This window comes from Scophthalmus maximus, chromosome 7 (assembly GCF_022379125.1).
Source record: "Scophthalmus maximus strain ysfricsl-2021 chromosome 7, ASM2237912v1, whole genome shotgun sequence".
In the NCBI taxonomy this organism is placed as follows: domain Eukaryota; kingdom Metazoa; phylum Chordata; class Actinopteri; order Pleuronectiformes; family Scophthalmidae; genus Scophthalmus; species Scophthalmus maximus.
In genome coordinates, this window is record NC_061521.1 from 2,814,032 (window position 1) to 2,841,492 (window position 27,461).

Below are 27,461 nucleotides of genomic sequence, written 5' to 3' on the forward strand. Positions count from 1 at the left end.
TCCGCCCCTCACTGCAAGCAACTCAAAATCTAATTTCATTGTATCGGGGTGCGAGCAGAAAAAACTAGGATGTCTCAAAAAAACGGTGGAAAAAGTGTGGAAATTATGTTTTTATCACTTGGTTTTTGGAATCAAGCTCCACATCCTAAGGCAGTACTCTACACTGCTTCCACATCTCCAGCTTCTTCTATGGACTAGATGCACTAGGCTTGGTAACGTACTTCCGTTTCAAAAAAATGCTGCTCGTCTGTTACCGGTCCGTTTACCGCTACTGTGTTCACTCACTACTTCATTCAGAGTTTTGTCACAAGTGTTACGCAGGAAAATGTCCAACATGAGACATTTTCAAAAGCAGACGACGAAGAACTCAGAGCACTGCTCTGTCCCACTTTGCTCGGCTTCATCGGAATTTAATGGCTTACTAAGTTTCCATGTGGTTCCGACCCTTGGAGACGATTGCAGGTAAACATGAGTTCTAAGTAGAACCCGGACATGGTTGTACGAGTAGCCCATTTGTTGAAAGTTGGAACACGGTGAACACGTCGATACAAGCGAAAAACCCTTTTCATTTTTCTGCACGTCCTCACAGCAACTGCACCGGATAGGCCGTTGTATAAGACGCTGTGTTTATTCGAAAATGACATTAAAACCCATAATGTAATTGGTCAGAGAGACCAACAGTGGCATACTTTAGTACATTGGATTTCAATTTGGAACTCAATTTGGAATCCAAAATTGGATTGGCACTGGGCTTGATGTCCTGCGAAGGGATGGCACGACTGGACCACAGTACATGATACATGGCTTTCACCGCATGCACACGTCTGCAGCAGACCGACAAAGAGTGCTGCAGGTACCGGCTTCATACTACACGCACAAAGACACACAGCAGAACGAATATATGAGTTGTCGTCTCACTTTATTTAATAACCTAGACCCTCCCCCCACACCACCACCACCACCAAAGGATTATTGCATAAAACAAAATCTTAAATTGTACAAAAATCAGTCACTCTGCAAATTGAGGTGAAACAAAATCTGTTGCAAAACAGAAAAAACACTTCCTCCGTCAGAGCTGTACCTACTTTTTTTTTGACGCATGTTGCGTTTTTTTTTTTAAGTGAAAAGAAATTCATCATATGACCTGTTTTACAAGTGACAGTGCACACAGAAAATGAGCAAAGACGAAATAATGCAGCATGACCTTTAAAGCATACTTGCGGGGAAAACAAACAAACAGAAAAAAAATGACAGAATTTGCAGTGCATGTTAAAATAATAAATAACACTGGCTAACAGTGGCTATGTACATAGGATTTCAGGGCCAAAGGTCAATGCATAGAGTGGCTACTTGGTATCGTCAAACAGTGCTGCGAAATGACAGTATGTGGGGCTTTTTCCCTAAATCCCACTTCGAAGAATTGCACTGAGCTGAGCCATTGTACTGAAAAACAAACTGTGACACTGTGAAAGCGCAAACAGGAACATCGTGGGAGCTGTGAAGACATTAGCATCGGCTTGCAGGGAATAAACAGTTCTACTAAATGAGTGTGGTGAACTGAACACAAAGGACCTGCCTCACAGCGACAATCACAGGTCTGCTCATGTTAAGTTCACGTCCGTCGGGGGCAACCCTCTGGCTGTACTTGCAAAACCATTTGTGCAGTGACTGGAGCGGTTTGGATGACCATTCATGTGCCTCCCTTTCGCCTCCAAATGCTCTCAATCAGGGCAGAGAATTGCTGCGACCGAAGAGAGAAGCACTTCTGATCCCTTTTTAAGATTGAATTTGTGTTCCTTTTTGAAATGTCGGTAGTGGCTACAGAGGAATTGCAGTTATTTAGTGGCCACGGCTGTTAATACTGAGGAAGGTGGACACAAAGGACAGTGCAACATTTTGGAAATGTGGAACATCCAAATTATATTTTAGTACCAGTAAGCTGAAAACCCCATCGCTGCTGCGGACCAGGATGAAGGAGGAGATCTGTTTTCTGAAAATGTGCTGTGAAAATTCCTCCTGTGAAGTAGAGGGAAAATGGAAAACACATGATGAAGCCTGACGCTGGGGATGAGAGTGCATCATTGTTGACGGTCACATAAAATGGGTGTTTTCTCAGGTCAGAGACGTGTGTACGGGGCAGTTCACCGGAGGGAAAACAAACGAAGAAAAAAAAAGCATTCGCGGGAAAAAACAGTCAACATGGCAGTCGGACGCTGGGATGCGAGGGGGGGTAATGTCACAAGAGGGAATGAGATAATAGTCTTTAAATGGGATCACAATGAGATTTTGAGGTGAGGGGGGCAGCTGTGAGCACAGAGGCGGATGGTGCAGTCGGCAGGAAGTGCCGGGCGAGATCGATACATTTGCAGACGTTGAAAAGCCTGGCGTTGATGCGGTGTGGAGGGGTTTATTTTTTTCTCTCGCTCTGTGCGGGGTGGGTTATTTCGAGGCACCGACTCCACAGTGATCATCCTGCATTGAGGAAATGTTCGGCGAGCACGTCATTTCCTTTAATTGTCCGTGATACAATCATTCTGATTTTAAAACAATAACACAGGAGTCACGCCTGAGTGACAAAAAAAGAAAAGAAAGAAAATTACAGTGATAAACAATGACAGCACAAAGGGGGGGGGGGGGGCATGACAAAATAAATATTTATAACTGCGGGAATTCTATGATATGTGCAATCACATTTCGGATGAAGCACAGACACATTGGCATCTATCAGCCATAATCTTTAAGTAGATTATCCCAAATTGGCTTTGTGCTTAATATATGAGTTATTTGCAGATGAGCATTTCCCTTCTGTACACAATTAGTGTTAGGACAACAGGGCCACGCCAAAGGCCTGCAAACACATGATTCAATTAGATAAAATGGCAATTGATTAAGAGTGTGTTTAAGAGCTCTACAAAATGAGTCCAGCTATGTCAATCGCCGCTTAATATGCGCTCAATCTCCTCTAGTCTCTTCAGGGCAGCTGCCCTTTTCTCCTCTATATCTTTAATCTCTTTAGTGGACTTCACCTTAGTCCGCTTGTCAGACTGGCTACTGACCAGAGACTCTGGTTTGTCCACGCCCCCGAGAGTTTCTGCAGAGGATTTCCGCACATTCTTCTCGTCCCCAGCCCCCTTTCCAGCGGCACCAACACCCCTCTCTTCCTCCTCGCCCACGGCGACCTCCTCAGTTACTTCCTCAACCCTATTCACATTTTCCTCCTTTGCCGTCGCAGTGGATCCCTCTGCGGAAGTAAGCGGTTGCCCGGCCGCGCTCAGGGCAGCCATTTTACCGCGCACGATGCTCAGGTGACGGCGCACGTACTCCTCCTTTGGTGCCAGCGCCAATGTCTCCTCCAGGCAGCGCTCGGCCCGCGGCAGGTCGCGCTCCTCGAAGTAGACCACGCACAAGTTGTGCTTGCCCTGCACATTGGTGGGGTCCATGTGCAGAATGCGCTCAAAGCAGGCTTTGGCGCCGTGGGTGTCCTTCTTGTGGTTCATGAGGATGTCGCCCTTCAGAATCAGGCCCTTGATGTGCTCTGGGTGGTGGCGCAGGAGCTCGTCCAGCACGGGCAGCGCATCAATCTCGCGTCTGGACTGCGAGTAAAGCAACGCCAGGTTGAAAAGGGCACTGCGGAAGCCGGCCTGCAGACCAATCGCTTTGCGCATCCACCTCTCAGCTGCCGCATTCTCATCGGCGTCCATGGCCAGCATGCCGAGGTTGAAGTAGCCGTTGGCATCTTCAGGCTCCTCTTCCACATAGGTGAGGAAGCGGCGGTTGGCCTCAGGCCAGAACTTTGGCTCACCTGCCATAGAAAGCAGAGACTCATTTACTTTTATAACCCACTTCTAGGGTTGGCACTTTATATATATATATATATATATACATTTGCTGAACATTGGGTCCAAAGTGAATTTTCGAACTCAGAGTGTACAGTCTGTTAGTAAAGCAACGCCAGACTTGAAATAGTTTGCCTCGTCATCCAGCATACGGCCGTTTAAACTTCATATTCATCTCCGTTGTCTACACATGAGGCTAAGTCTTTGTTTTGGTTAAGGTTGGGAAATAGGGTCACAGTACATTTGCACAAATTTGCAGACTTCCTTCACACTTGATTAATGGACACCTCCATCCCCCTATTGACTTTTGATATTCATCTCCATTGTCTACAGATAAAGCGAAGTCTGAGTTATGGTCGGGAATTAACGTCACAGTACATTTGAACAAATGTGCAGATTTCTGGCTAGCCCGCTCCCTTATCCACATTTTCATCTCCACCGTCTACAGATAATAATGGTCTGGAATTTGGTTAACGTTACAATTAAGGTCAACGGCGAGGCTGAAACATGAAAGACACAGAACTAGAACAGGGTCTGATGATGCATCACCCATCATGTTGAAGGGAGTTAAAGGGGAAGTAAGCGATTCGCAGTGTTGTGTCATTTGTTTTTGGGTTTTTTCGATTTACAGAGCCTGGACTGAGCTGAAAACACCGACACACACACACCGACACACACACACCGACACACACACACCGACACACACACACACCGACACACACACACACCGACACACACACACACACACACACACACACACACACACACACACACACACACACACACACACACACACACACACACACACACACACACACACACCAGCAGAGAACCAATAGCTAGCAGACCAGGGGAAATATCTGCAGATTTTTACAAAACTGTTGTTTCTTTAGAATCGCTTACTGCCCCTTTAAGACATTTAACCATACAGACCACCTGCATAAGAGGCAATCTGGGCAATTTGGAAAAAAGGTTAACAGAGGTTGGCGGAAAATAGAAATGTGAGGAATGAAATAATCTGTGGGATGCCTGCAGCTTGGCCCACTTACACCACCCCTGTGTGAACCTGGCCACCTGAATGCTGAAAATCCAACGATAAAGACATCGGGTTAGAGAACCCTTCTGTTTAAACACAAAAAAAGAGCTTTCAGAGTGTCTGCAAAGCATTTCTAAGAGCTAGACAGCATGCAGTCTGTAGTGCTGCATCATAATGTATACTTGTGAGTAATCCTTCGTCAGGGCTTGACAGTGCAACTGATCAACTCGCATTTGATACCAGAAATAGATGGTTGCATCTGTATCTGTCTATCTATTTAGTAGCATTGTTTGTTGAAAAAAAAAAAAAAATCACATGATCCACTCGTCATTACAAAGGGCCCACTAGACAACTATTGAACACACGTGAGGTGCACAGTGCTGGGTAGTTGGATAGCTTTGCCAGTTAGTTGGGTCGTCAGCTAGCAACGAATGCAAAGCAGCAAATCAATTATTCGTTACTGCAAAAGACAGAACCCATAGAGGCAGAGAACTGCGACGAGGCTTGATGCCGATCAGCTTGAAGGGGCCGTCAGTAGAGACGTTTGAGCCCAGTCCTGCGATGGACAGTCGTGGTTGAGCTCAAAACTGGGCCAGTAGACCACAGATAGCCTTATGGCAACAGGTCGCGAAATTCGCTGCGCCACACATCGTGCCTTTCATCATAACTCAATGACGCGACGCAGCGAAATTCGCTCGAGTTGACATAATTGAACTTGAGCGAAACATCTGCGTGGCTTGTTGACGCGATTGTCCATTAGAATTGAGATCCTCCCTCGTCACTGTCGTCAGACGTCCTGTCATTGTCTCACGAATGGAGGATCACTACTGTCGCTGTGTGTGGGCAGCCCGACGCGTCGCTAGAGCATTGCATTAAGTGAACGATGGAAGTTGGATGCTAGCTTTAGCCCCAGTTAGCACAACCGATTTGAGTAGCTTTGCCATCGGCATTCCTGTATGCCTTTTTTTCCGTCAACAGTTCATGTTGACATGTGTGTGTATGTGTGGCTTTCCCATTCATTCCTGTCTGCCATGCAGAAAGGAATGAATGTGTGTGTGAATGTGGGTGTGCGTGTGCGTGTGAGTGTGCGTGCGTGTGTGGAATGATCAAGCAAGTTTGTTGAACTTCATTTGTCATCTGATTTGCCATCTGAGAGATGGCTGAGCATTAACAATGGTCTACTCAAAAAAGAAGAAAGAGCTACTGGAAAAGGCAACGAAAATGTAAAAAAAATAAAAATAATAATAATCTAATCACATGAACTGTATGTGTGATGTTCCGCATGTGTTGTTCATTCACACTGATGATATCGAATTGCACACACAATGCGGTGTTTCATTCAAGGAACACAAGTCATCTCAGGACTCACGGGAAAAACAAACGAGAACTGTGTTGGTAAGACCGCGAGTGAAGAGAGTCCTTTAACGGATGTGTCACTTCCAGGTTTGAAAGATGACTTCTGAAGAAGGAAGTCGAGCTGTGTGCGTTTGGCAGACATGGAGCGGCTTGTCAATTTCTTTACATGGTGAATTCATTTAAGTGTTTGCTACTCTGTGGATCTAGGGGTTTCTAAAGCAAGCTCCTTTCCAGCTGTGATGATGATATCAAAGATTGACGGGTCTCAGAGGTTTGCCGGAGGGTAGGTCATGGAAGACAAGTTTCTGAAATACTCCTACCTTAAAAACACACCTCTTTGTTTTGTTTGTTTTTGCTGTCACAAGTCATTGAAGTGCGAGCTGACAGAAACTTGGCCCATTTACTCGCTGCACACAGGGTTCATTGGAGCATAAGGGCCAATTCTTGAGACTCTGGCCACACCCTAAAGGTCTATATGAAGTTATTTCATAGAGTTTAATGTCGTTACAGTTGACACAAAACACAATGGCTTTAAAGGAGAGCAAAGTAAATTTTTTTTTTTACCGTCAAAAGAAAACTCCCCAAGTGTTGTTAGCTGTAGTCATTTCAACTCGACTCCTTATTTTTTCCCCCACGTCAGTATACAGTAAATCAGCTGCAATATATATATATTTTTTCTTTTATTACTCCGTATGGGCACAATTTGCTGCTCTTGTCACAATGTTATTGTTATTCTAATTGGGGAAAAAGTGGTTACCGTATGAAATGGTGTCTGTGAAGGATCTGGTCATGAATTCAATAATGTTATGCTTGAAACAGACAGGATTCGATTTAAACTACAGACCCGGCGGACCCCACTCACCAGACTCCTGCATGAGAAGTGCCGAGTTGAAGAGCGCCAGCTTGTGGCGTGGGCTGTGCTCCAGGGCGTGGTTGAAGTTCTTCAGGGCTTCCGATGGGTCCTTCATCTCGATGTTGACGATAGCCAGGTTGTACCACAGGTCGGCATTGGTGCGGTCAAGCTCCAAGGCTCGGAGGTAGGCGTCCCGGGCCTCCGTGAGCTTGTTCATCTTCAACAGTAGCTCCCCTCTGAGTTCAAACAAAATTCAATCGATTAAAGGCGCAGAAAATCCCACAAATCAGGAGTCGCAGCATGACAATTATCTGACACGAGGGAAGAGACCTTGACAACTTCAACTAAATGTCAGAAAAGCCAGACTAGTTCGATGCACTAGTTCAGCTGTGAGACCTTATATAGACAGGTGTGTGCCTTTCCAAATTGTGTTCAATCAGTTAAATTTACCAAAAGTTGACTCCAGTCAAGGTGCTTGGTCATTATTATTACAAATTTTATTCGCACAGCTCATATTCACAAATCACAATCTGCCTTATAGGGATTAACCATTTGTACAAGGTGCGGCATCTTCTGTCCCTACCCCTCGATGGGTGAGGGAAGGAACAAACTATTTAAAAAAGGCAGAAGGGAGAGGGGGGAACAACAGGACGGACAGAGGTGCAATAGATGTCGCATGTAACAGGGCGTATGGATGGTTGAGTGTAGATTGATGAGGGGGTATTTAATTTCGACGATTTTTGACGACAATGTCGAAATTATTTTCTTGAATGCACAGTATGCAAACAACGATTGAGACTTTTGAAAACAGTCAAACACTTATTTCAGAGAAGAAAGGGCAAACAACAGATGCGATCATGTTCCAAGGAAACATTGGGTGTGGTATTTTAATTCAAGAATGTGTGTGCCAATTCCATTGGTTTTTAACTAATCGTCTGCTATTTTGACATTGTTGCCTCTAAACTGGGAAGCTGGAAATAATGACTGAACATTTGAAGTCAATGCGATTCTGTGTATGTATGGAGAAAACAAAGGCTGTTTAGTCATTCTTATGAAATCCGACGGATGCAAAATAAGTCTTGCCTGCTAATGTAAGCTTGTTTGAAGTCTGGTCTCATGCTGATTGCCTGTCGGTAGAGCTGGTCGGCCTCCTCTAGGCGTGACTCATTGGCCCGGATCAGGTTGGCCAGGTTTATGTAAACATTCAGGTGGTTCGGGGCCACGCGTGTCGCATACTTCTTACCGGGGATGATCTGATGAGTGGTGAGAGAAATTATTAGTCTCCCTTTCGTCTGGAAACTACAGGGAGTGGAACATGACAACAATGTTAATGTGATTTTTAACTTTAACCTGTCTCTTTCTAGATGGAGTCCTGGCGGGGGCGGAGGGCTGGATGTTAATACCAGCCGATATGTCAATATATTGGATTTATATTGCAGGTTTTGGTAAGAAGAAGTGAGGTGGAACCTGCCTCTTAGATTGTACAACTTTAAAAATCAAAAGGGGCACGTCCAAACTAGCCCAGAGGTGGAGAATAAATTGCGGTGTACTGTGGCATGTGCCAGTTACTTGTTATTGGCATGTGCCAATAACAAGTGGGGACAGGAGAAGTTTTCTGGAGGAAAATAAACCAACACATTTTGTGGTTGTATAAAACATAACCACTCAGAGAAATATTGTTCGCAGTGGAAGCAAAACTGAAATTTTCCAATTTTTTATTGAGAATTATTTGATCCACTGCCATGAAGTGTTGAACCCTGGTTAGAGCTTACCTCGCTGATACAGCATGAATAACAAGCTTACAGAGGGAGGCAGGAATATATATATATATATATATATATATATATATATATATATATATATATATATATATATGAATGGTGAGATGGTTGTTGCTTTGATCAATGCAACTTGCTCTAAACATCTGTCCACTGTTTGTCAGCACGGTGATACCTGTGGCATGAGGGATTTGGCAACCAAGTAGGCATCTTCTGCCTCTTTGGACTTGTTCAAGTTCTTGTAGGTTCTTCCAACATTCATGTGAGCGCCAATGTCATCTGCAAAAATAAGACACTGTATGAGGTATAAGAGAAGGCAGAAAAACAGTTTTGCCTAACCTGACGCAGTTTTCATACACTGTATTCTGACGTGTTTCTCACCCCTTTGCTTTAACATTAATCACCTAACCCAGCAACTGTTAAATATTGTAATTGTTAAACAAACATTTAAAGGGGCAGTAAGCGATTTTGAGAGAAAGCTTGTCACTGTGCTTATAATCGCTTACGGCCCCTTTAAGGTGTTTTAAAGTGAAAAACAACAACAACAACTTTGTTCATCGAAGCAGAATAATCCTTCTGGGAACTGTTAACAAAAGTGTGGTGAAAAAAAGAAAGAAAAAAAAAGGGGGTCAGTCAGGACAAACAGAACTGATGCATCATGATTAGAAAAGCCGGAAATCCACATTGGGTTGATGTGTTTACACCGTTAATCTCTAGGAAACCCTCTTGGGTGGTGAAAAGCGTTGCTGTCTCAGCTTACGACAGGGTTCCTGAGTAATGATGATGGTAAAAAGGAAAAAAACAGAAAAGTTGGGAGAGGCCTTGCCAGCGCTTACTGATCAACAAAGAATCCATCTGATTTAAATCTAGTTTTTAAATGTTGCTCACGTGTCCATATAGCGTTCTACACGTGAAACAAGACATTATTGTGGGCAAAATATGAACGCGCGACCTCGGGTATGGAAGACCGACGCAATAACCACGAAGCCAAAACCTTGGCGCTGCAGTGCCACCCGCTAGCATGTTTCTTAAAGTGTCGACGAGTGACGTTTACAAACTGCACCATTTTCCCCCCCATAAACAGTTTGGGAAAACCCTGATTTTTTCGGCGCACACACAAAAACGACAGCCAGCGGTCACGGGTCGTGAGGAAATATTAGCTGATTTTTGCAAAACGTGTATTGCTTTAGAATCGCTTACTGCCCCTGTAAGGCCATGAATGGATTTTCTAAGGGGTTTTTAATCAATGCCAGAAGAGGAACTCTAATGGATTCATCAATCTATATCGTGGAGAGAGGAGTAAAATGAAAAAGAAATCTATAAAGATGAAGATGCCTAGATTTATATCTGAATTAGAATATAGGTATGAATATATCAGTATTTGGGTTTATTTACATCAGGCATCCTTCTTATCACCTCTGAGATCCCAGGAAAATCAAATGATTCGATTCTACTCTTACGTAGAATACCCTTACACGCTCAGTTGAAGCCCAATTGGCCACATTTTAAGGCAAGTTTAATTTTGTTTTTGTTCCATTGTGGGTCATAGGAAAACTAGCAAATGCATTAATGGAAGCCATTAGTGATCCTATAGAAAATAAACAATGGCCATTGTTAGCCTCTTTCAAGATTAACAAATAATTGCGGGTCAAAAACATGAATCGATTCACTTTAAAATAAAAAATCCCAACAATTTGGGGGTGATGGTACAATCACGTTGTCGAGAAAATTGTTTTTTCTCTTACAGTATTAAGTTATTTCACATTTATTGTGACTGATGCAGTAACAATATAGGGAGCAACTACATGGCATCGTGAAAGTCTCCTCATGTTGCCTTGAGGGATTATAGTCATCTCACTCGTGTTACTGCACTGTAAGTGTAATTTATTTGTTTCGGCAGTCACATAACCCAAAAAGTGCCCTGGCAAACACATGTAGACCCTGATGGAAAAAAACAACAGCAAAAATGGATCGCACTTAAGATAAACAATGATTGGGAACACAAAATTCTAAAATTACCACAAAATGAATTCAGAGCAACTGACTCCAGTGCACTGTCACCAACTGTAAAAACAACACACCGTGTAAAACATGTGACAAGTGTTTGAATTGTTTCGTATGATAACAACATATCCAAACAGTGTAATGATTAATGAATGTCTGATTTATGCCTCTTACCTGGCTGGACACGAGTAGCCTGGAGAAAATACTGCAGTGCCTTTGCATAATTGTTTTGATTCTCTAGAGCATGGCCAACATTATTCCACAACTTGGCATTGTTCTTGTTCACCTGAATTGGCAGACAGTATGAGAAAACATATAATGAAGGTTTGTTATGTTTTGTGTCAAATGTGATCAATCAGTATTATTTGGAAAAGACAAAGCTTTTTGTAAGGTGATTAAAGACACTGAAAACAGCCCAGATTGGCAAGTAGGGACACAATAATCAATTCTTTCCATCTAACCTTGAGGGCAGAGGTGAATAGAGTGTATTCCGATTCCCAGTCCCAATTCCTCTTGAATGTTTTCACTGCGTGTGTAGTTAAAAGCACTCCAATCATCAACCAGGAAATCTTCTTCAAGTGACTACAAAGGAAAAATTAAAAAAAGTTACACATTATATTGACTTGGAGATACAATAAACGAACTACTTCCAAGTTGCTAACAGGCAACGTTTATAAGAACATGATAATTTGCTAAGTGGTGGGAGGGTGCACCGTCTTTATACCATCTTTATATCAACAGCTTGTGACAACCTGGATTGAAATGCAGGTTGCACAGGTTACACCCAGTATATCTAGCGTGGCGTCGATCATTTTCGATTTCCAAGAGGCATTCCCGACGGACGCAGACCAAAATGCCTCTGGATGCATTTGCATAGGCCTACAACCAGTGAGAGCAACAAATCAAGTGACGTTTGTTGAGCGCCGTGAATATTTAAACAGACTAGAGCAGAGAGGAGATGTCTGTGAAGATGATTCCGCAATGTCTGTGAACTAGGGCTGGTCAATAAAACGATAATGATATGTATCGCGATAGGCACGTAATCAATATCAATAGAAAATGCGTTCGATAGAACGTTTCGATAATTTTTCCCCCCTCGTTGTTAGAAACCGGAGCAAAGAGTCTAGCTACGCTGGGCACTAGCTACGCCGTTAGCTAAGCCGGCCACTAGCTACGCTGGCACAGGTCCTCTGGTTCCTAGCAACGTATGGAGTGACACGTCTAATAGCCAATCATGTAACAGTATCACGTTTGGTTGTGCCATCTCGTTGGCTCGTCTTTGTGTTTCTTAGGTCATAAAAATTATCAATAATTATCGATATCGACCAATATGAAACACTTATACCGTGATACAGTCTTCAGCCATATCGCATAGCCCTACTGTGGACCAGTGTTGTCATTTTTGTGGGAGAAATTCGAAAATATCGGGTACTTAAGTCAAATGCACGTTCATCAGAGGCATCCTTGGTTGTTTACAAAAGTCGCTTCCCTCCCCGTCAATAAACCCCGCCAATTGTCAGATCATTGGTTGTGATTGGACCGGCAAGCTTTCTGCTGGAGGGAAATCCCTTCCCAATGGAGGGGATCCAGATGTAGTCTGGCAGAGCAAACGAAATGAGCTCCCAGAATTCGCCTGGCTCCCAGGCTACAGTATACACCCCCTCGTCTCAAAACACAAGCAGATTGAAACGCCCCTTTTCTTCCATCTACTTCTCCATCATTTTGAACAAGCACTCACCCTTTGTGCGAGATAATCTTGAACCCATGGGCAACAAGAACACAGAAGCCCATACTGGGCACATAGAGGACCCTCTCCGCCACCACGAAACCCACAGGGAAGAAGAAGTTGGACGCAGGGATAAAAGGAAGGACAATCAAAGACAGGGCCTGAGTGAAAGAGAGAAAAAAAATTGAATGACTTTATTCCAGGTCAGCAAAACACAGCAAAGTTGAGAAATTAGGTGCAAAAATCACTTCAACACATCTTTTTTTGTATTCTATTGTTTTTGTCACTTTCACATTGTAATGCACTCTGGGTGCCTTTATGTATGACATGTGATCTATAAATAGATTTACCTTGCCCTGTTTTTCAGTTAGGTAGTCCTAGGTTCTCAAATGTGAAAATTTTGCTGCAGTTAAATATTTTTATATATGTGATTGCATTTTGGAATTTTTGACCATTGACTTAACAATTTTTTTACAATCATTTTCTCACATTTTATAGGCTCAAGGATTCATTTGAACAAATATAAGTAGGATAATCAAGTTGCATCCCAGATTCAGCTTCTGAAAAGGTCACAAACAAAAAGAACCTACGTGCAAACACAGCTGAGTGGTTCATTGAGAACAGGATATGAACAGGATCTAACGGTCATTAAGATTTTGTTTTCATTTTCCTGCTTTTCAAACTAGAGCGTTTGCTAATTTTCTTGGCCCATATTGTCATAGCAGACTATATGGGGTTTTCGACTTTCGAAGTCAGGAGGAGACAATAAGGGGCGTGTTTTACCATTGTACAACTAAACAGTTAAAAATAATAAGATAAGTTGATAATTAATGTAATCGTTAGTCATAGACTAGTGCACAGCCAACATCCACAACACTGAAGGTAGGAAATGGCAGTCCGGATAGGGGCTCCTCAGTAAAACAAAATCTGTTATCTAAAACTATTTAATATGTATCATGCTTCATGTGAGAGAGGTGGTAGCCCTGCAATGACGCTAAGTAGGTTGACGTGAAATATTGTTATGCAATATATTCCAAAATGCTCTTAGCAAACCAGAGTAAACACTAAAAATGTCAGAAATATAGTTAAGTTTGTGGTGATTTGTGGTGCCCTTGCATGAATCTGTAGCTAAAGGCAATACTGTGAGGAAGTTTACTTACCCCAAAGTACGAGACCCGTGACCCTATTGCGCAAAAAAAATGCTTATTTGTAGTGAGCTGTTACCACTAGTTCATTCCTTCCTCAAGCTTATGTTTTACATCCTTATTTTTGTTATTTCATTTACTTAGTTTGCTCAATTTCAAAAAAAATTAATTGGATTTCCTGATAAAGATAATTATGTGAAGAACATGGAATAACAAAGGTGAGAAACCTAACATGGTACAAAAGCTGCGGGAATGAAATTTGTCTCGAGCAGATGGTCAATTTTAGCACTGGCTAATCCAATAGTCAATTTAGTTAAATAAAGTATTATTATCTGCCGTTTCTGTTGAACTGGGGCTTTGGCTGGTCAACACGAGGAACCACTTTATTTGATGTCTTTGGCAAAGCAAATTCCTTGCCCTTACACAACATGATGTTTTTTAAGGGTAAGAAAAGAACAACATCATTTTTTACCCAATATAATTTTCAAGCCATTCAAATCAAATGATGTTGTTCAGCCCAATCTGAGGAGTTTACAGGGGCCTGCAATGTGAAACCTTGACAATGATCAATGATAACAAATATCGGAGGCTCATTTAAAACTCATTTGGCTCACAAGATGTACAACTGGTTTAGTCGGCCATGTGTGACACCTGTGTTACATTAATATGTCTCCCCACTTGCTGCCTCCCCCACATTAAACCACTCACTCAGTGTCACAACTATGATATACTAACCAATGCAGCAATCTGGCTTCTGAACTCAAACCATATGTTAAAAATAAGCATATTTCCCATAGGATTTTGAGGGACTATGGGGGGGGGGGGGGGGGGGGGGGTTGACCTGGCGCCCTCTAGGGGGGTCAGGGGTCAATGCTCCCCTGGAAGAACATTTTGTACATAAAAAATTTAATCCATCAATCTGGCGAACTTTTATAGCAATTAGGAGGCTAGATCTATGAAGAACGTTATGCTCTTGTAAAAACATGTGTAGTCGAGAATTTAATCATAAACAGGTTGTAAAAAAAACTATAATGGCAGGATTTTTTTGTAAAAGAAGCAATTTGTAAAAAATTGAACAGATTAGTTCCTACGCATATTGCAATATATCAGATGACCTATCCTCATATTTTTAAGACCATAGTTCTGTCTGTATTATGATTAATGTAATATTTTTGGTTTGTCTTTGGCACAAACAAATTAATGTCAATGTATGGGAAACACTGATAGGGTTTATGTCAGAATGTATCTGATCAAACTTCCTCTCACCATGATGACAGTCCTGGCAGAGCTGTGTCTGTAGCGCAGACTGTGGTAGGCCAACAGGCCCAGAAACGTGTAGAACACCAGTGTGGCCAGGTTACGGAGGTCTACGAGCGACTCCACCAGAGGGATGGTGCCCATGGTCCAGTCGCAGCAGAGCTCAGAGGGATTCAGCAGGAGCCATGCATTCACAGGAAGCAAGTAGTTGAATGTCAGTTGTCTCGTGGGAGTGGGGCTCACTGCCGCCGGGTTATCAAATCTACAAGAGGAAACGGAGGAGAAAAATGTTTATCTTGCCATTACCAATAAAGTGTAATATGGCACACTGTCATATTTGTGAGGGACAAGAGCACTGACTGCACACAGTTTTACAATGACGCAATGACATAAAACACTGTTAAAGGGCCAGTAAGCGATTTTGGGGATCGGTTGTTTATCTCTTTGATGTTGTTGTGATTTTACTGCTCTGCCCGGGCCGCGGACCCGCGACCTCCGGTATGTGAGCCCGACACACTAACCACTAGGCCAAAGATGAAGAGTTGCAGCGGCACCTGCCAGCATGTCTCTTTAGGTGTCGACGAGTGATGTTTAGAAACTGTGTTGTGTGGTGCGGTCCCCACCACTTTTTTTTTATTTACGGAGCCCGGGTTTGCCCAAAAATCCAGATTTTTTTTCAGACGCATACACAAAAACAGCTAACGGACATTTTTTTTTTACTGCCCCTTAAAGAGAAGTGTAAAACGATATTTTGGTTCATTGTGAAACTGTCAGGACAAATTAGACTTTGACGGAATGGGAAAAACTGCGTCCACGCTTTAAATTGCACAGGACTAACAACGTGTCAAAGGTTATCCAGGCAAAGTCAAAATAGGTTGACTCACATTTTGGACACACATTTTTGAATAATCCAAATTATGGCGGTTGTGTATTCCGTGATTGCATTTGTTGAAATGAGTGCATGGGCAGTGGGGACTGCCTCGCATCACCCTCTATTCACTTGCGTGAGATACAGCCCGTAGATATACCCTGTCAAAACACAACAAGTAAGTGTACAAGTCTGCAACATATAAAATATCCATACACGCGAGAGCTTCACTGGTTGTCCTTTGAGGGTTTAAATTTGATTTATTTGTTGATAAGAGCATATGTTATCTTTGGTGCATGAACTATTTCATACTTCTGCAAAAACAATATTCCTCATTTTTTTATTGTCCATGGCAAATAATGTAAATTTGTATTTAATGGATGGACAACAAACTCACCAATTGACATCATAAGACCCCATTACTAGCAGGGAAATGTAAAATGAAACAAATTAAATAAAAGCAACTGTAATAATATATTTAAAAAAATATATACAGGAATATATAACCCATCTGGTGAAGGCTTTGACAAAAAAAACATGTGATTTAAAATGTGAGTGAAGACTATCCTCCAGTCACATAATCATGTTTTGTCTACACAGCTGTTATGTGACATCCCAACGTCCTTAACTCAGGGTCTATCTCTCTTTGGTGTTCAGGTGGTCCAAAATCATGTTACAGGACCACTGTTTTAGAGATGAATCACAACTGGGAAGATGATAATCTAAATATGTGGTATTGTTATGGCTCAAGCACAGAATTTCTCCGGGACAATCTGGAGACAGCTTTAGGATTACAGCAAGGGGATTAGTACTGTACATTGAACCCTAATTGTCTGGAATTTTATCTTATCAAGCAAATATCACTAGTTCAAGTCTGTGTGGCATCCTGTGCGGAAAATTTCATTAAGTTTATATGCAATAAATATTTAATCCGATAAAACTATAACCATTTGGCCACAGTGTTTTCACTGGACACACACTACATGTATACTGTAAATACTGCACTTCGCATTTTGTGTTATACAGCTATGCCTCCATACAAACAGCTTTAATTTTTTCGACTTCAGATTGTTCACAAAAACAAATTTAGAGACATATTAAATTTGTTTTCTTCTCTTCGCTTCTGCCATTTTAGAAGAAGACAATAAAAATGTTGGTTTGTGTCAGTGTTGGACACCAACTTCACAGTTCTACGAAGATAAATGCAGTGTATTTGAACACTATGAATATTCCTTGATAGTTAAATTAGCCCAAACATTACATTAATAAAGACAAGATAACAGACAACTATACAGTGAAGATATGATCAGTATACTTATTGTTTTAGAGTACAAGTAATTGCAGATATGTTGTGATGTGCAGTGTTTGCATGTCGTGGTCCAGAATGGCAATAAGCTCCATTGAGGGCTCCAGCAACTCGGGCGTATTTTCGTGGAATTGTGGACTTGGTGGGTTGCTGGACGAGGTGTTTGAGCAGCACTTGAAAAATGCCACGGTGTTTAAGGGCACATAAAAGCAAAATGAGCTGTTGGATTGCATGCCGTCAGTCATCAGGGGACGGATCACGGGGAGGTGAAGTTGGCTAGATTCGTAGGAATCCAAGCACATGAGACCACGGACGTTTCCACACAGACTCAGTTGGTGCTTGTTTTGAGATATATCGACACAAACAATGCTGTGCAACAACGCTTCTTGGAATTCGTCCCTGTCGTGGAACAGCTGACATAATTGCCAGGGAGATTTTGCATTGCAATGCACATCAACTGAACTAGATTATGCAGCAAGCCACTACTTGCATCCCAGCCGTGACAATTTTCTTCTCTGATTTGAGTGGCATTGCCAGTTTTTTTTACCTTGTCACCCAAATGCACTACTTTTCTCGACCACATAGTTGCACGAAGGCTGCCAAGACCATCATCCACTAGTTGGAACTTCAACAGCAGAATCGTGAACACTGTCTATGAGAACCTAGAGGACCTCATGGAATGTTTAAATCCATCAGGACAGGCTCATTTGACAGCACCACAGTGAGAGAGGCTTCTGGCATCCAGAGGATGCTGCAGGACGATGACTTCAAGTTTTTCTTGCTGCCATTTCATCAAATCATGCCTAATGTTGATATGATGTACCAGCAGCTGCAGAAGGATGAGACTGTGACTCTGTTGAACATCCTGATAACCACTCCCATGACAACAGCTGAAGCTGAGCGGCGTTTCTCGACCCTGAAGAGAATCAAGACTTTCCCTGCGAAATGCAATGGGACAGGAACGTCTGAATGCACTGGCCACACTCTCAATGGGGAGGGAACTAGTCAGGACCATGAGTGATTTTAATGAGGGTAATCGATCACTTTGCTGCTTTAAAGGAGAGACGAGTGAAATTTCGTTACAAGTGAACAATGTAATTTAAAAAGGGTTAAATATTGTATTGTCATTGTATAGACACCCCATCCATCATCAGAACAATTGCCCCGCCTCAGAAATTTGTCAGAAGCTGGCACTGGCTACATGCCTATCTCAAAGTACAAGGCACGATCCTGTACTCAAGTGGTGATGAAATTCCACCGACACCATAAATATTACGCAAGCATAAATTCCCGCATATCAGCTTGTGTCAGAGGGGCACAGCTATCTATCTCGGATGCTCAAAACACTGAAAAAAAAATAAAAATAGAAACCATTTCAGGAACAAATGCAGCAATTTGAAAAAAAAAAAACTGTGGTAGCTTTTCTCCTTTTAATTCACTGTGGTGTAATGTAAGAGGATTACATGGAATGTTTTCACAGTACTTTTCAAGTTGTTGTGGCATTGGCTTTTGCTCTGCTACAATGCTAATGTACAAAGTGTGTTTTTCATGCAGAGTTCTCTGTACTTCAAAAATAAATGTAGGCCTTTTAGTCACATCCATCAGCTGCAGGAAGTCAGACGCCATGGGAAAATGTTCTACTTTAATCATATAAATAATGACATTATGTAAACTATTACATAATCAGAAAAAAAACTGGAGTGTATTTATAATCCTGCAACCCATTTACATTGAAACACAGCTTTGACAGTTTTCCACTGCCCTTTAGTATCTACAAATGTTTCCTTTTGTGCATAAAAGATGCAACAGCTACAGAGCTGCATGAAGATTTGACTATGACACACACAAAAACCATACAAATAATCACATCACACTGTTGACTTGCTTTAAATGTTTTTCAGACTGAAATCTGCTATTAAAACAGCATTTTGCTGATGCAGTGACACAGCTTACCTGGTGAAGACAGGGAGCTGGGACTGGATGACTTGGACCCTAATGATGACAAGCAGCAGTGTGCTGATGATGAGGACAATGAGCTTCAGCAGAGTTTGCAGGACGGCGTAGGGGAAACCGTCTTTACCCTGCAGGACTTGCCGCAGTGTGTCCAACAGCATGGGCAAGGTAAACTGAGATCAGCAATCAGGACAGAGGCAGGAAAGAAAGGTCCATTTAACATTCGAGTGTAAAGGGTTCCTACAGACTTTCAGATTTAAATACCACTTTAAATGACAATTTATTTTTAATGAAAACCATTTTCAAGTCCATTTTGCCAGCCAATAAAAGACATTAAGTGTTAACTGTGTTCATTGAGAGGTTTCATTATTACTTCCACCCAGGAGGTTATGTTTTCATCCCGTCCCCCTGTTTGTTCGTCAGCAGGATTATGCCAAAACGGATTTCTACAAAACCTAGGTGGACGGACGAGATATGGACAAAGAAAGAACTCATTCAAATTTTGGTATGGAACTTAAACATTGCCGTTTTTTTCTTACATCTTCACCAATTTCCCAGGAAATGGTGCACGAATCGGGAAAATATAAGGGACTGATATCTATGAGTTTGTGCAATTCAGTGCGGCTCGATTAAATTGAAGGGGACTGATGGCCCTTGGTGGAGGTAAAAATACACTGCTCAAAATTAAGGGAACACTTAATCATCACAGTATTACTCCAAGATAGTTACATGAGGAGAGCGGGACAGAGCCGTAGAAGGGCCTCAACCCAGCAGCAGGACCTGTATCTGCTTTTTTGTGCAAGGAGGAACAGGAAGAGAACTGCCAAAGGCTTTAAAAAAGACCAAACTATTAGAGTCTGGAGATGCCGTGGTGAACGTTATGCTGCCTGTAACATCATCCAGCATGACCGGTTTGGCGGTGGGTCAGTGATGGTCTGGGGAGGCATATCCTTGGACAGTCATACAGACCTCCATGTCATAGACTGCTGTTAAGTACCGGGATGGAATCCTCAGAGTGATTGTCAGATCTTACGCTGTGCATAATGTGGCCAGACTTTGTAGGCAGTTCCTGGATGACCAAGGCATTGATGCCCTTGACAGGCCCTCTCATTCCCCTGACCTAAATCCAATTGAGCACCTATGGAACATTCTGTATCTTTGCATCCGGCGCCATCAAGATCTTTTGTGTGATTTAAGTGTTGCCCTTAATTTTTTCAAGAGTGCTGGGGTTTTAGAGAAAACTTGCTTGGAAATGCTGGGTAGTGTTAACAAGCAAGTTGGTGCACGCGCATGCAGGTACACAGACTAGAAGATGAAAAGAAGTTCCTGCGTGCGGGAGTATTTTGTTGAATGCCACTTGCAGGTACACACCTACGGCTGAAACTATGAGTACTGGCTGTCTGCGTGATAGCCTGTGAGGGAGAGACCGAGCAAGCACGAGGCAAATAGCGCCAACACACAGCTCTACAAAGGAAAAAATGGGGCAAAAATATTTAGAAAACTCTTGAGTGTAAAAAATATTTATGGTTCATTATGAAACTGTGGTGGGACAAATTAGAATATGGGGGTCGCCACATGCTAGAGAGTTTACCACTAGTGCTTTTCAGTTTATGACAGCTATGCTTTGATGTAACATGACCAACAACAACGAGGAGTAACCGAGGTGAGGGAGCCTTACCCCTTGTGCAACGAACACCTCGTGGACACAGCAGATGCCAATGACAGTGATTCCCTGCTCCTTACACAGTGTTGCTGCAGCCACTAAAACAACCGTCAATGCGATGGGAGTCCAGACTGGAAAAAAACAAAACATCTAAATTAGGGAAAACGTAAATACAGCGTTTGACAGAGGGTCATGAATTATGTACACATTTGGCAAATTCTTTACTTGACAGATTCCCTTCAGCCAAATAATACTTAATATCAAACCCTTGGGGAATGCAGCCTCATATGGCCTGAATTTGGAGAGTACGACTCTTTTATCCTTAGCAGCCTTCGGTATCCCAAAATCAAATTAAGCTATCATACCAGGCTGATCAATCTGTAAAGTCGAGAATATCACTTTTATATTCAGGCTTTCACACTTGCGCGTTGATTACTTGTACAATTGCAGTTAACAGAGGTCAGGTGAGGAGGTCATCGGGTGGATGTTATAAATCAGTCGACTATACTGGGAAATGGAATGTTTGTGTATGTGTGTTTATATTTTCCAGTAGCCCAGCACACACCAGGGATCTATCACGTGTTTATATTAGAATACCAGAACTTGCCCAGGACATTGCCATCATGGCACATCAGCCAAGGAGGTTATATTTTGTTTGTCAGCAGGATTTTACAAAAGCTATAGAACAGATTCACGCAAAACTTGTTGTAAAAATGGGACACGGGCCAAGAAGAACTCATTAAATTCGGGATAACATTGGGAGAGTTTTACATTTTCACAGAATAATTCATAGATCTTTATGAAATCAAGCACATTTAGGGGACTGATATATTTGAGTGTATGCACTTTGATGCAGATCCAAATTAAAGCCCTGATCTGGCGGATCTAATTGTGGTTTCATAAGGGGACTGTTGGGCCGTGGCTGAGGTTTGTGCTCTACCATTGTAGTTTATTCTTTGTTAGCCAACGAACAGCATGTTTTACTCATAAACTTTATAGTATCTGACCTTGTGAGTTCACCAGAACTGATTAGATTTGGTCTCTGTCAGGCTGAACAATCTATGTTTTTTGAAGAGCTGGCATTTGAATTTGGACTCAATTTAAAAAAGGTTTCAGGTGTCTGAGGAACCGTGATAACAGACACTTGACCAGTGATTCCAATAAACAAAAAGCAAAACCAAAGAATTTACAGAGCATGGCTTATCCAATTTTGTCAAAAATAACAGCATTGCCATTGTATCATTTGTCTCAGAGACATGATTGCAATATTACTACAACGTCAAGGAAGATGTCGCATCTGGAATGACTTCCAAATCGAATTCCAAAAAGCTAGATTCCAATTCCAAAAGTGCCAGAGGAAACTAGCATATAACAGATCAAATAAGGGTTTGCCCAACTTAAATTAGTAAACCACCTCTCAACTGCAAATAGATTTTTGACCATGGTACATCTTGATGGTCGTCAACATGTAAAACAAAGAACACTACGATAATTGAAAATAATGACAGTAGAAATCGTGAAACAAGTATTTTCTTAAATGGCATAAACCTTAGTCTATTATTTATTAACCTCTGCGAAGCACAGAATGACTGTGACAACTTGGCCCCGAGCCCTGAGAAGTTTTCCCTCTGAGCCGGATGTTCAAGCTTATCCAAACCCCTCCTGTTGCCATAAAACTCCTCATTCACACAAAGATTTGACAGTGGAATGTTTCTGCTTTTTAAAAGAATGAGGCGGACTGCAACTGCAACAACCAGAATCATTTCTAGAGATCACTCGTGTCCCACAGTCACATGTTGGAATTGGAAATATTTGCAAGAATGTCTCAACAGAAGGGCAGAGCTTGAACCGAGTTTGTCTTGTAGACGGGATATAAATAAGTTAACGACTGAGGGCAACGTTAGACTTACCAATGGAGTTGTCTGCACCTGTGGATTTTGTGTAGGCCAGGAAAGCAGCCAGGAGGAAGATTGAAGAAAGAAGTTCAGCTCTGCCAACCACACCTGTGACCTGGAGTAAAAAGACACAGTATGTCAGCCAATATTTCCAGATTTTAATTGACTCAATTTCCTTAACTACTCCTGTGGGAAACTGTCACAAATAAATGTGTAGGTGCAGATCTCACTGTCGTACATTCCGGATACACCTTCGGCAAACCAATGTAATGAATAAAGCTCTGTTCTGGTCTCTTTGAAACCATTACACACACGTCAAGAGTTGGCAGCAACTATAGAACCTGCATACTTACACCCTTGAATCCAGGTGCGAAAACAGGGGTTAATTCCGGTAAATCATCTCAAAGGGATTGCATGCAAATATACATAAGTAGATCTCTGACAGCATTGTCTGTCATTTGTGTAAATGATGACTGCCCTCGTGTGGAGGAAACAACATTCTCACTTCAATCACAGCCAAAGGCCCGAGTTTCTCATGCCCTGAAACCAGACACAAAGTCCTACACTTGATTAATAAACCCCTTATCTGCACTGAATGGGTTTGTAAATTTCAAAGAACTACCCAGCTACAAAAACAGAGAGCAGTTTTACCTACACTTATGTTATTGAGCAGCCACACTGCTGAATTAGCTCACTTGAAGAAGTGGCCAAAATCATAGGCAGGGGCCATTTTGACACAAGGATACTGAGAAAACTTGTACTTTTTGCCCCAATCATCTAAGTAAGTCTAGACGCGGATTCACGCTGATTATGATAAATTAATATTCTCTGATTCTATCACATAAGTCAGCCCCGGTACTAACATCGGTCCTGGGTGATCCATTTAGAAACGGACAGCTCCAAGAATGAAATTACATGTTAGAAATAGAAAAATATTGTGCCACAAATAAATCAGTGCTGAGAATTGTAAAAATATTTGCAGTTCAAGAAACTGTATCGAACCACAGTACGTCAGCTGACTAGGTGTTCCTTCAGTGTTGCCCAGGACACCTTTGCCTTCACACTGCTAAAAGAATGTGGGCAAAAAAGCGTCCCAGACCACCTCTGAATGTGGTCCGAGTTATCGGATCTGAAATTCATCCATACATACAACTTTCCACTTGTGATCGGATTGCACAAGATGGATGTTAAAATCAGGAATGGGCAAGGCAAAGGAAATTAAATCTAAGAGAGATGCAGTACATCTTCTAACAGACAGCCTTAAAATCCTCCTGTCAGTCCACTAAAACTAATTCAGCAGAGCAATATAAAACCTGGCTGCATTGGACTGATTTAGTCACGCTACCAAACCGTCGTCTGTAGGGTCATGGGATTGCAGCTTTTAAGTGAGTGCTTTCCCATAATGTAATTTAAGATACTGTTGTGTGGTACAACAAATAATGTGTATTTAAAAAGGTACTTGGAGATACTTGAAAAAAAACAAAACTGAAGTCTCCATTGAAAAAGAGAGATAACCAAAAAAACACATTAAGGGAGCCATGGGGACACACAGGGACTCTTTGTAAGAATTTATCATGAAGGAACCTTCAGTGCTCGGAGCATAACTCAAAAACAAATGATCCGTTCAGAGAGAGATTCCAGACGGCGATAACATGAAGGACACTTGCTGGACTAACTCTGAGGGCTCATCTGTGAGGCAAATTGTTTCCATTCAAGAAGTCTGAGAGTCTCTGCATAGAGAATGCCATGAGGAAGATAGGCGCAGTGGTGCATGCTGTGTAACAGTAGTGCTCCGTCCGAGGAAGCAGAATGTTTTCTTTGTTTTTTTCTACTCTGGTCAGGTCCTGTCTGGTCATCAGTTCAGCTATGCTGAATAGGATGAATTACATGTCCTAATTGGGGAAGAGGCTTTTTTTCAGACAGGCTCTATAGAAGAGAATGAGATTAAGATCAAATGATCAACAACGAGCAAAAGGTTTTTGGTTTCCGAACAACTTTGTGATCTCGATAACATCCACGATAAACAGCTGTATAAACTGACTTTCATTTTCAAAAAAAAATCATGAACATAACTTGATTTAGAATATGTAAACGCAGCACAAAACAACTCCCACTGTCAGGACCAATCACCACTGCCATATCAAGAGACGGGTTTAAAGATGACAGCAGCATGAACCCAGGGGACCTTTTCTCACTTTATGCGTGACTTAATTGCAAGTACATCACCACAGCCCACAGCAGGGGTGGGGGTGTCTTGAATAAGGTATTCTCCCACCCCCAAGCAGGCAATAAGGGGCCTGGATCTAACAATATACTATGTGGACAGTTACTTCACCTCTGTGACACCATTAAATAATTTCAAAGTGATTTCAAAGCATGTACAGTATGTAAATGTACACTTGGCTTAAGTATTTTAGGGGCTTCAATACTGTCTTTTGCTTTTCATCTTAACAGGAACACCAGTTTTCTAACCTGCTGTATTGGCTCTTCTTATTCGTGTTGCGGGTGGAAGCTTACGAAACATTAAGTCTTGGCTCAGTTGAAACACAGCAAGAACATTTTGCCCACATTAAGCTCAAGTGGACGATGAAAGTCAATCAGGGTGCACTGGTGTCGGTTTGCTGCTTACAGCGTGGGTATAATATCCATTAATATTCCTCATCTCCTCAGTTTGGCAGGACATCACTTGATGCACTTTTTTGGACTGTGCTGTTCCGTTGTCTTTTATCTCATGCACCCTGACTGCAAGCCATGTTTCCCACCTGGGATAATAAATGACTGACATGAATTGAGGAACTGACGAAGGGACTCCAGTTTAGATGGGGACCTCAATTGGAAGATGAAGATAAATGATTAGTATTGTCTGCCGAGGCTAGAACTGACAAAGTCATATAACGGTCCCGTGAAATGGGTGGACTTGAATTTCCAGGGAATTTTTTAAAAAATTGCTTATTTTCCCCACACTGCATTAGTGAGGGTAACTGAAAAGTCCAACAAACATCACAAGCATATTAATTAATATAATCTCAAAACTGATCTCTCAGTGACTCTTCTAACGGGGAATGAATCACATTAAGGAAGTAATGAAACCATTCCAGTGGACGCTTTAGCAGAGAACCATCTTCTACGTTACAACTCAAGTCAGTGATTCGGTTTAACACAGCAATAGTGACTGTGATTTCATTTTGCAATTTTAATATTGCCAAAGTTTTGAATACAAAGTTATCCCTTTTGCCATAATGACATACATAATCTGACTGGCCTTTGAACCAAGAAAAAGTACACTTACAGCTTCAGTGTGGATGGGATGCACAGCAAACAGCAGAGCTGCCACAAGGCTGGAATTCTTGTCCAGGAACAATCGGCACACTCGCAGGAAAAGCACACACACTAAGGCGTGTAAAACCACATTGAGCAGATGGTACGAAGCCGCGCTCAGCTCACTGAAGAGGTAGTTCAGCCGGAAGGTGAACACGGTGAGGGGTCGGTAAGATTTGTGGCTCCGCTCCTGCAATGAGACACATAGTTATGCCATCGCACATAGGTTTCACTGGACCAGTATACTGTACGTTTTATTGACCTGAGGAAAACCACAAATAAACGTGATAAATCTCAAGAGGTGTGTGTGCTGGACCGCCATTCACCTCAGCCATGGGCGTTCCCCAGAAGTCATTGAGGAACAGGCTGCGGAGAGGGGTTGCGGGACGTAGGTCCTTGTTGTCCAGGATCGCGGAGACATCATCAAACACAAAGCCGCACGACAGACTGTTCCAGTAACATCCCACCACCAGTCCAGTCAAAAGTAAAATCTCCTTCCATGACACGGCAGCCATGGCTGGCCAAAGCCGTCATTGATCACTGCCAAAGAGACAGAGAGATGTGACACAATCGGACACAAATGACCCCGACGTGCGTGTTAGACAGACACCTTTCGTCGTGTTGATGGAGTTGGACTGGACTTCACAAAAACCAGTCAAACCTACTTAACAATGCAATTCGTCAAAGGGCTTGCGCAGTAAGGTTATACACAACCATGTTTCACAACTCTCCATTAACTCGTCTTGACGCTTCTGGGGACTTTAAAGATGACTCTTCTACGATGACTTCAAACCTTTGATGCCATTTACTAACCCCCCTCTTGCCCCGGAGCTTATCGTCGAACCCCCTGTTGTATTCCTTTGGGATGTTGGTTATTTCAGTGTGGATTGTGAAGCAACCAGGCCGGTACAGTGACAGCTGGTAACAAAAGCGAATGGGGTGGGGGTGGGGGGGCTGCACCTTGGTTACGACCCAGAACCAATGCTAGCGATCGTTAAAGGTGACATATCACTGTCTAACAGCAGGCGCTTGGTAAATGAATGAAATCTGCCCAGCTACCAGTCGATCGCGGGATCAAAAAGATTACCAAGAGACCGAGGCAGCGTGTTCAGAATTCTTGTTATGAATTGTTTCTTCGGAGTGACTGCAGCGGCTAATTTCGCGGCTAATGCTAACTAGCTTGATGCCAGCCTGCCAGTCGCATACGATGGGCGCATTCTTTAGGTCTTTCTCTGAAATGTCGCCGCACTCACCGTGTGTCTGCAGCAGAACAGGCCGAGGCGGCAGACGTGACTCCCCCAAAAACGTGCAGTGGTTGCACACATACACATACGCACACATACAGAGTGCACAATTCAAAAAGCGGAAATCAAGTTTGTGCAAACTAGCTTCGACACACACTCGCTATCACTTCCGGCGCAAAGGTCAAAACGTTAGCTCAACGAGTGTGGGTGCTACTTTTTTTGG

At 42.4% G+C, this 27,461-nt stretch overlaps 1 protein-coding gene across 1 annotated transcript; it reads right to left on the reverse strand.

The window, feature by feature from the left end:
* Window positions 1–895: 895 nt before the first annotated feature.
* On the reverse strand, window positions 896–27,418 carry tmtc3 (transmembrane O-mannosyltransferase targeting cadherins 3). Its single transcript, XM_035641560.2, has 14 exons — window positions 27,248–27,418; window positions 26,321–26,534; window positions 25,966–26,184; window positions 22,692–22,791; window positions 20,797–20,912; window positions 19,119–19,291; window positions 15,001–15,253; window positions 12,602–12,750; window positions 11,325–11,445; window positions 11,038–11,149; window positions 9,035–9,138; window positions 8,165–8,334; window positions 7,091–7,317; window positions 896–3,802 (listed from the first exon to the last, which is right to left on the reverse strand). Exons 2-14 carry the CDS (start codon window positions 26,507–26,509, stop codon window positions 2,931–2,933), a joined length of 2,805 nt encoding a protein of 934 aa, XP_035497453.2. The 5' UTR covers window positions 26,510–26,534; window positions 27,248–27,418; the 3' UTR covers window positions 896–2,930.
* Window positions 27,419–27,461: the final 43 nt, after the last annotated feature.

Coding starts and splice junctions, on each gene's coding strand:
- tmtc3 (XM_035641560.2), bottom strand. CDS start 26,509: ATGGCTGCCGTGTCATGGAAGGAGATTTTACTTTTGACTGGACTGGTG. Junction 26,185..26,320: donor GGGGAACGCCCATGGCTGAG/GTGAATGGCGGT, acceptor GTCTCATTGCAG/GAGCGGAGCCACAAATCTTA. Junction 8,335..9,034: donor CCAAATCCCTCATGCCACAG/GTATCACCGTGC, acceptor ACCACTCATCAG/ATCATCCCCGGTAAGAAGTA.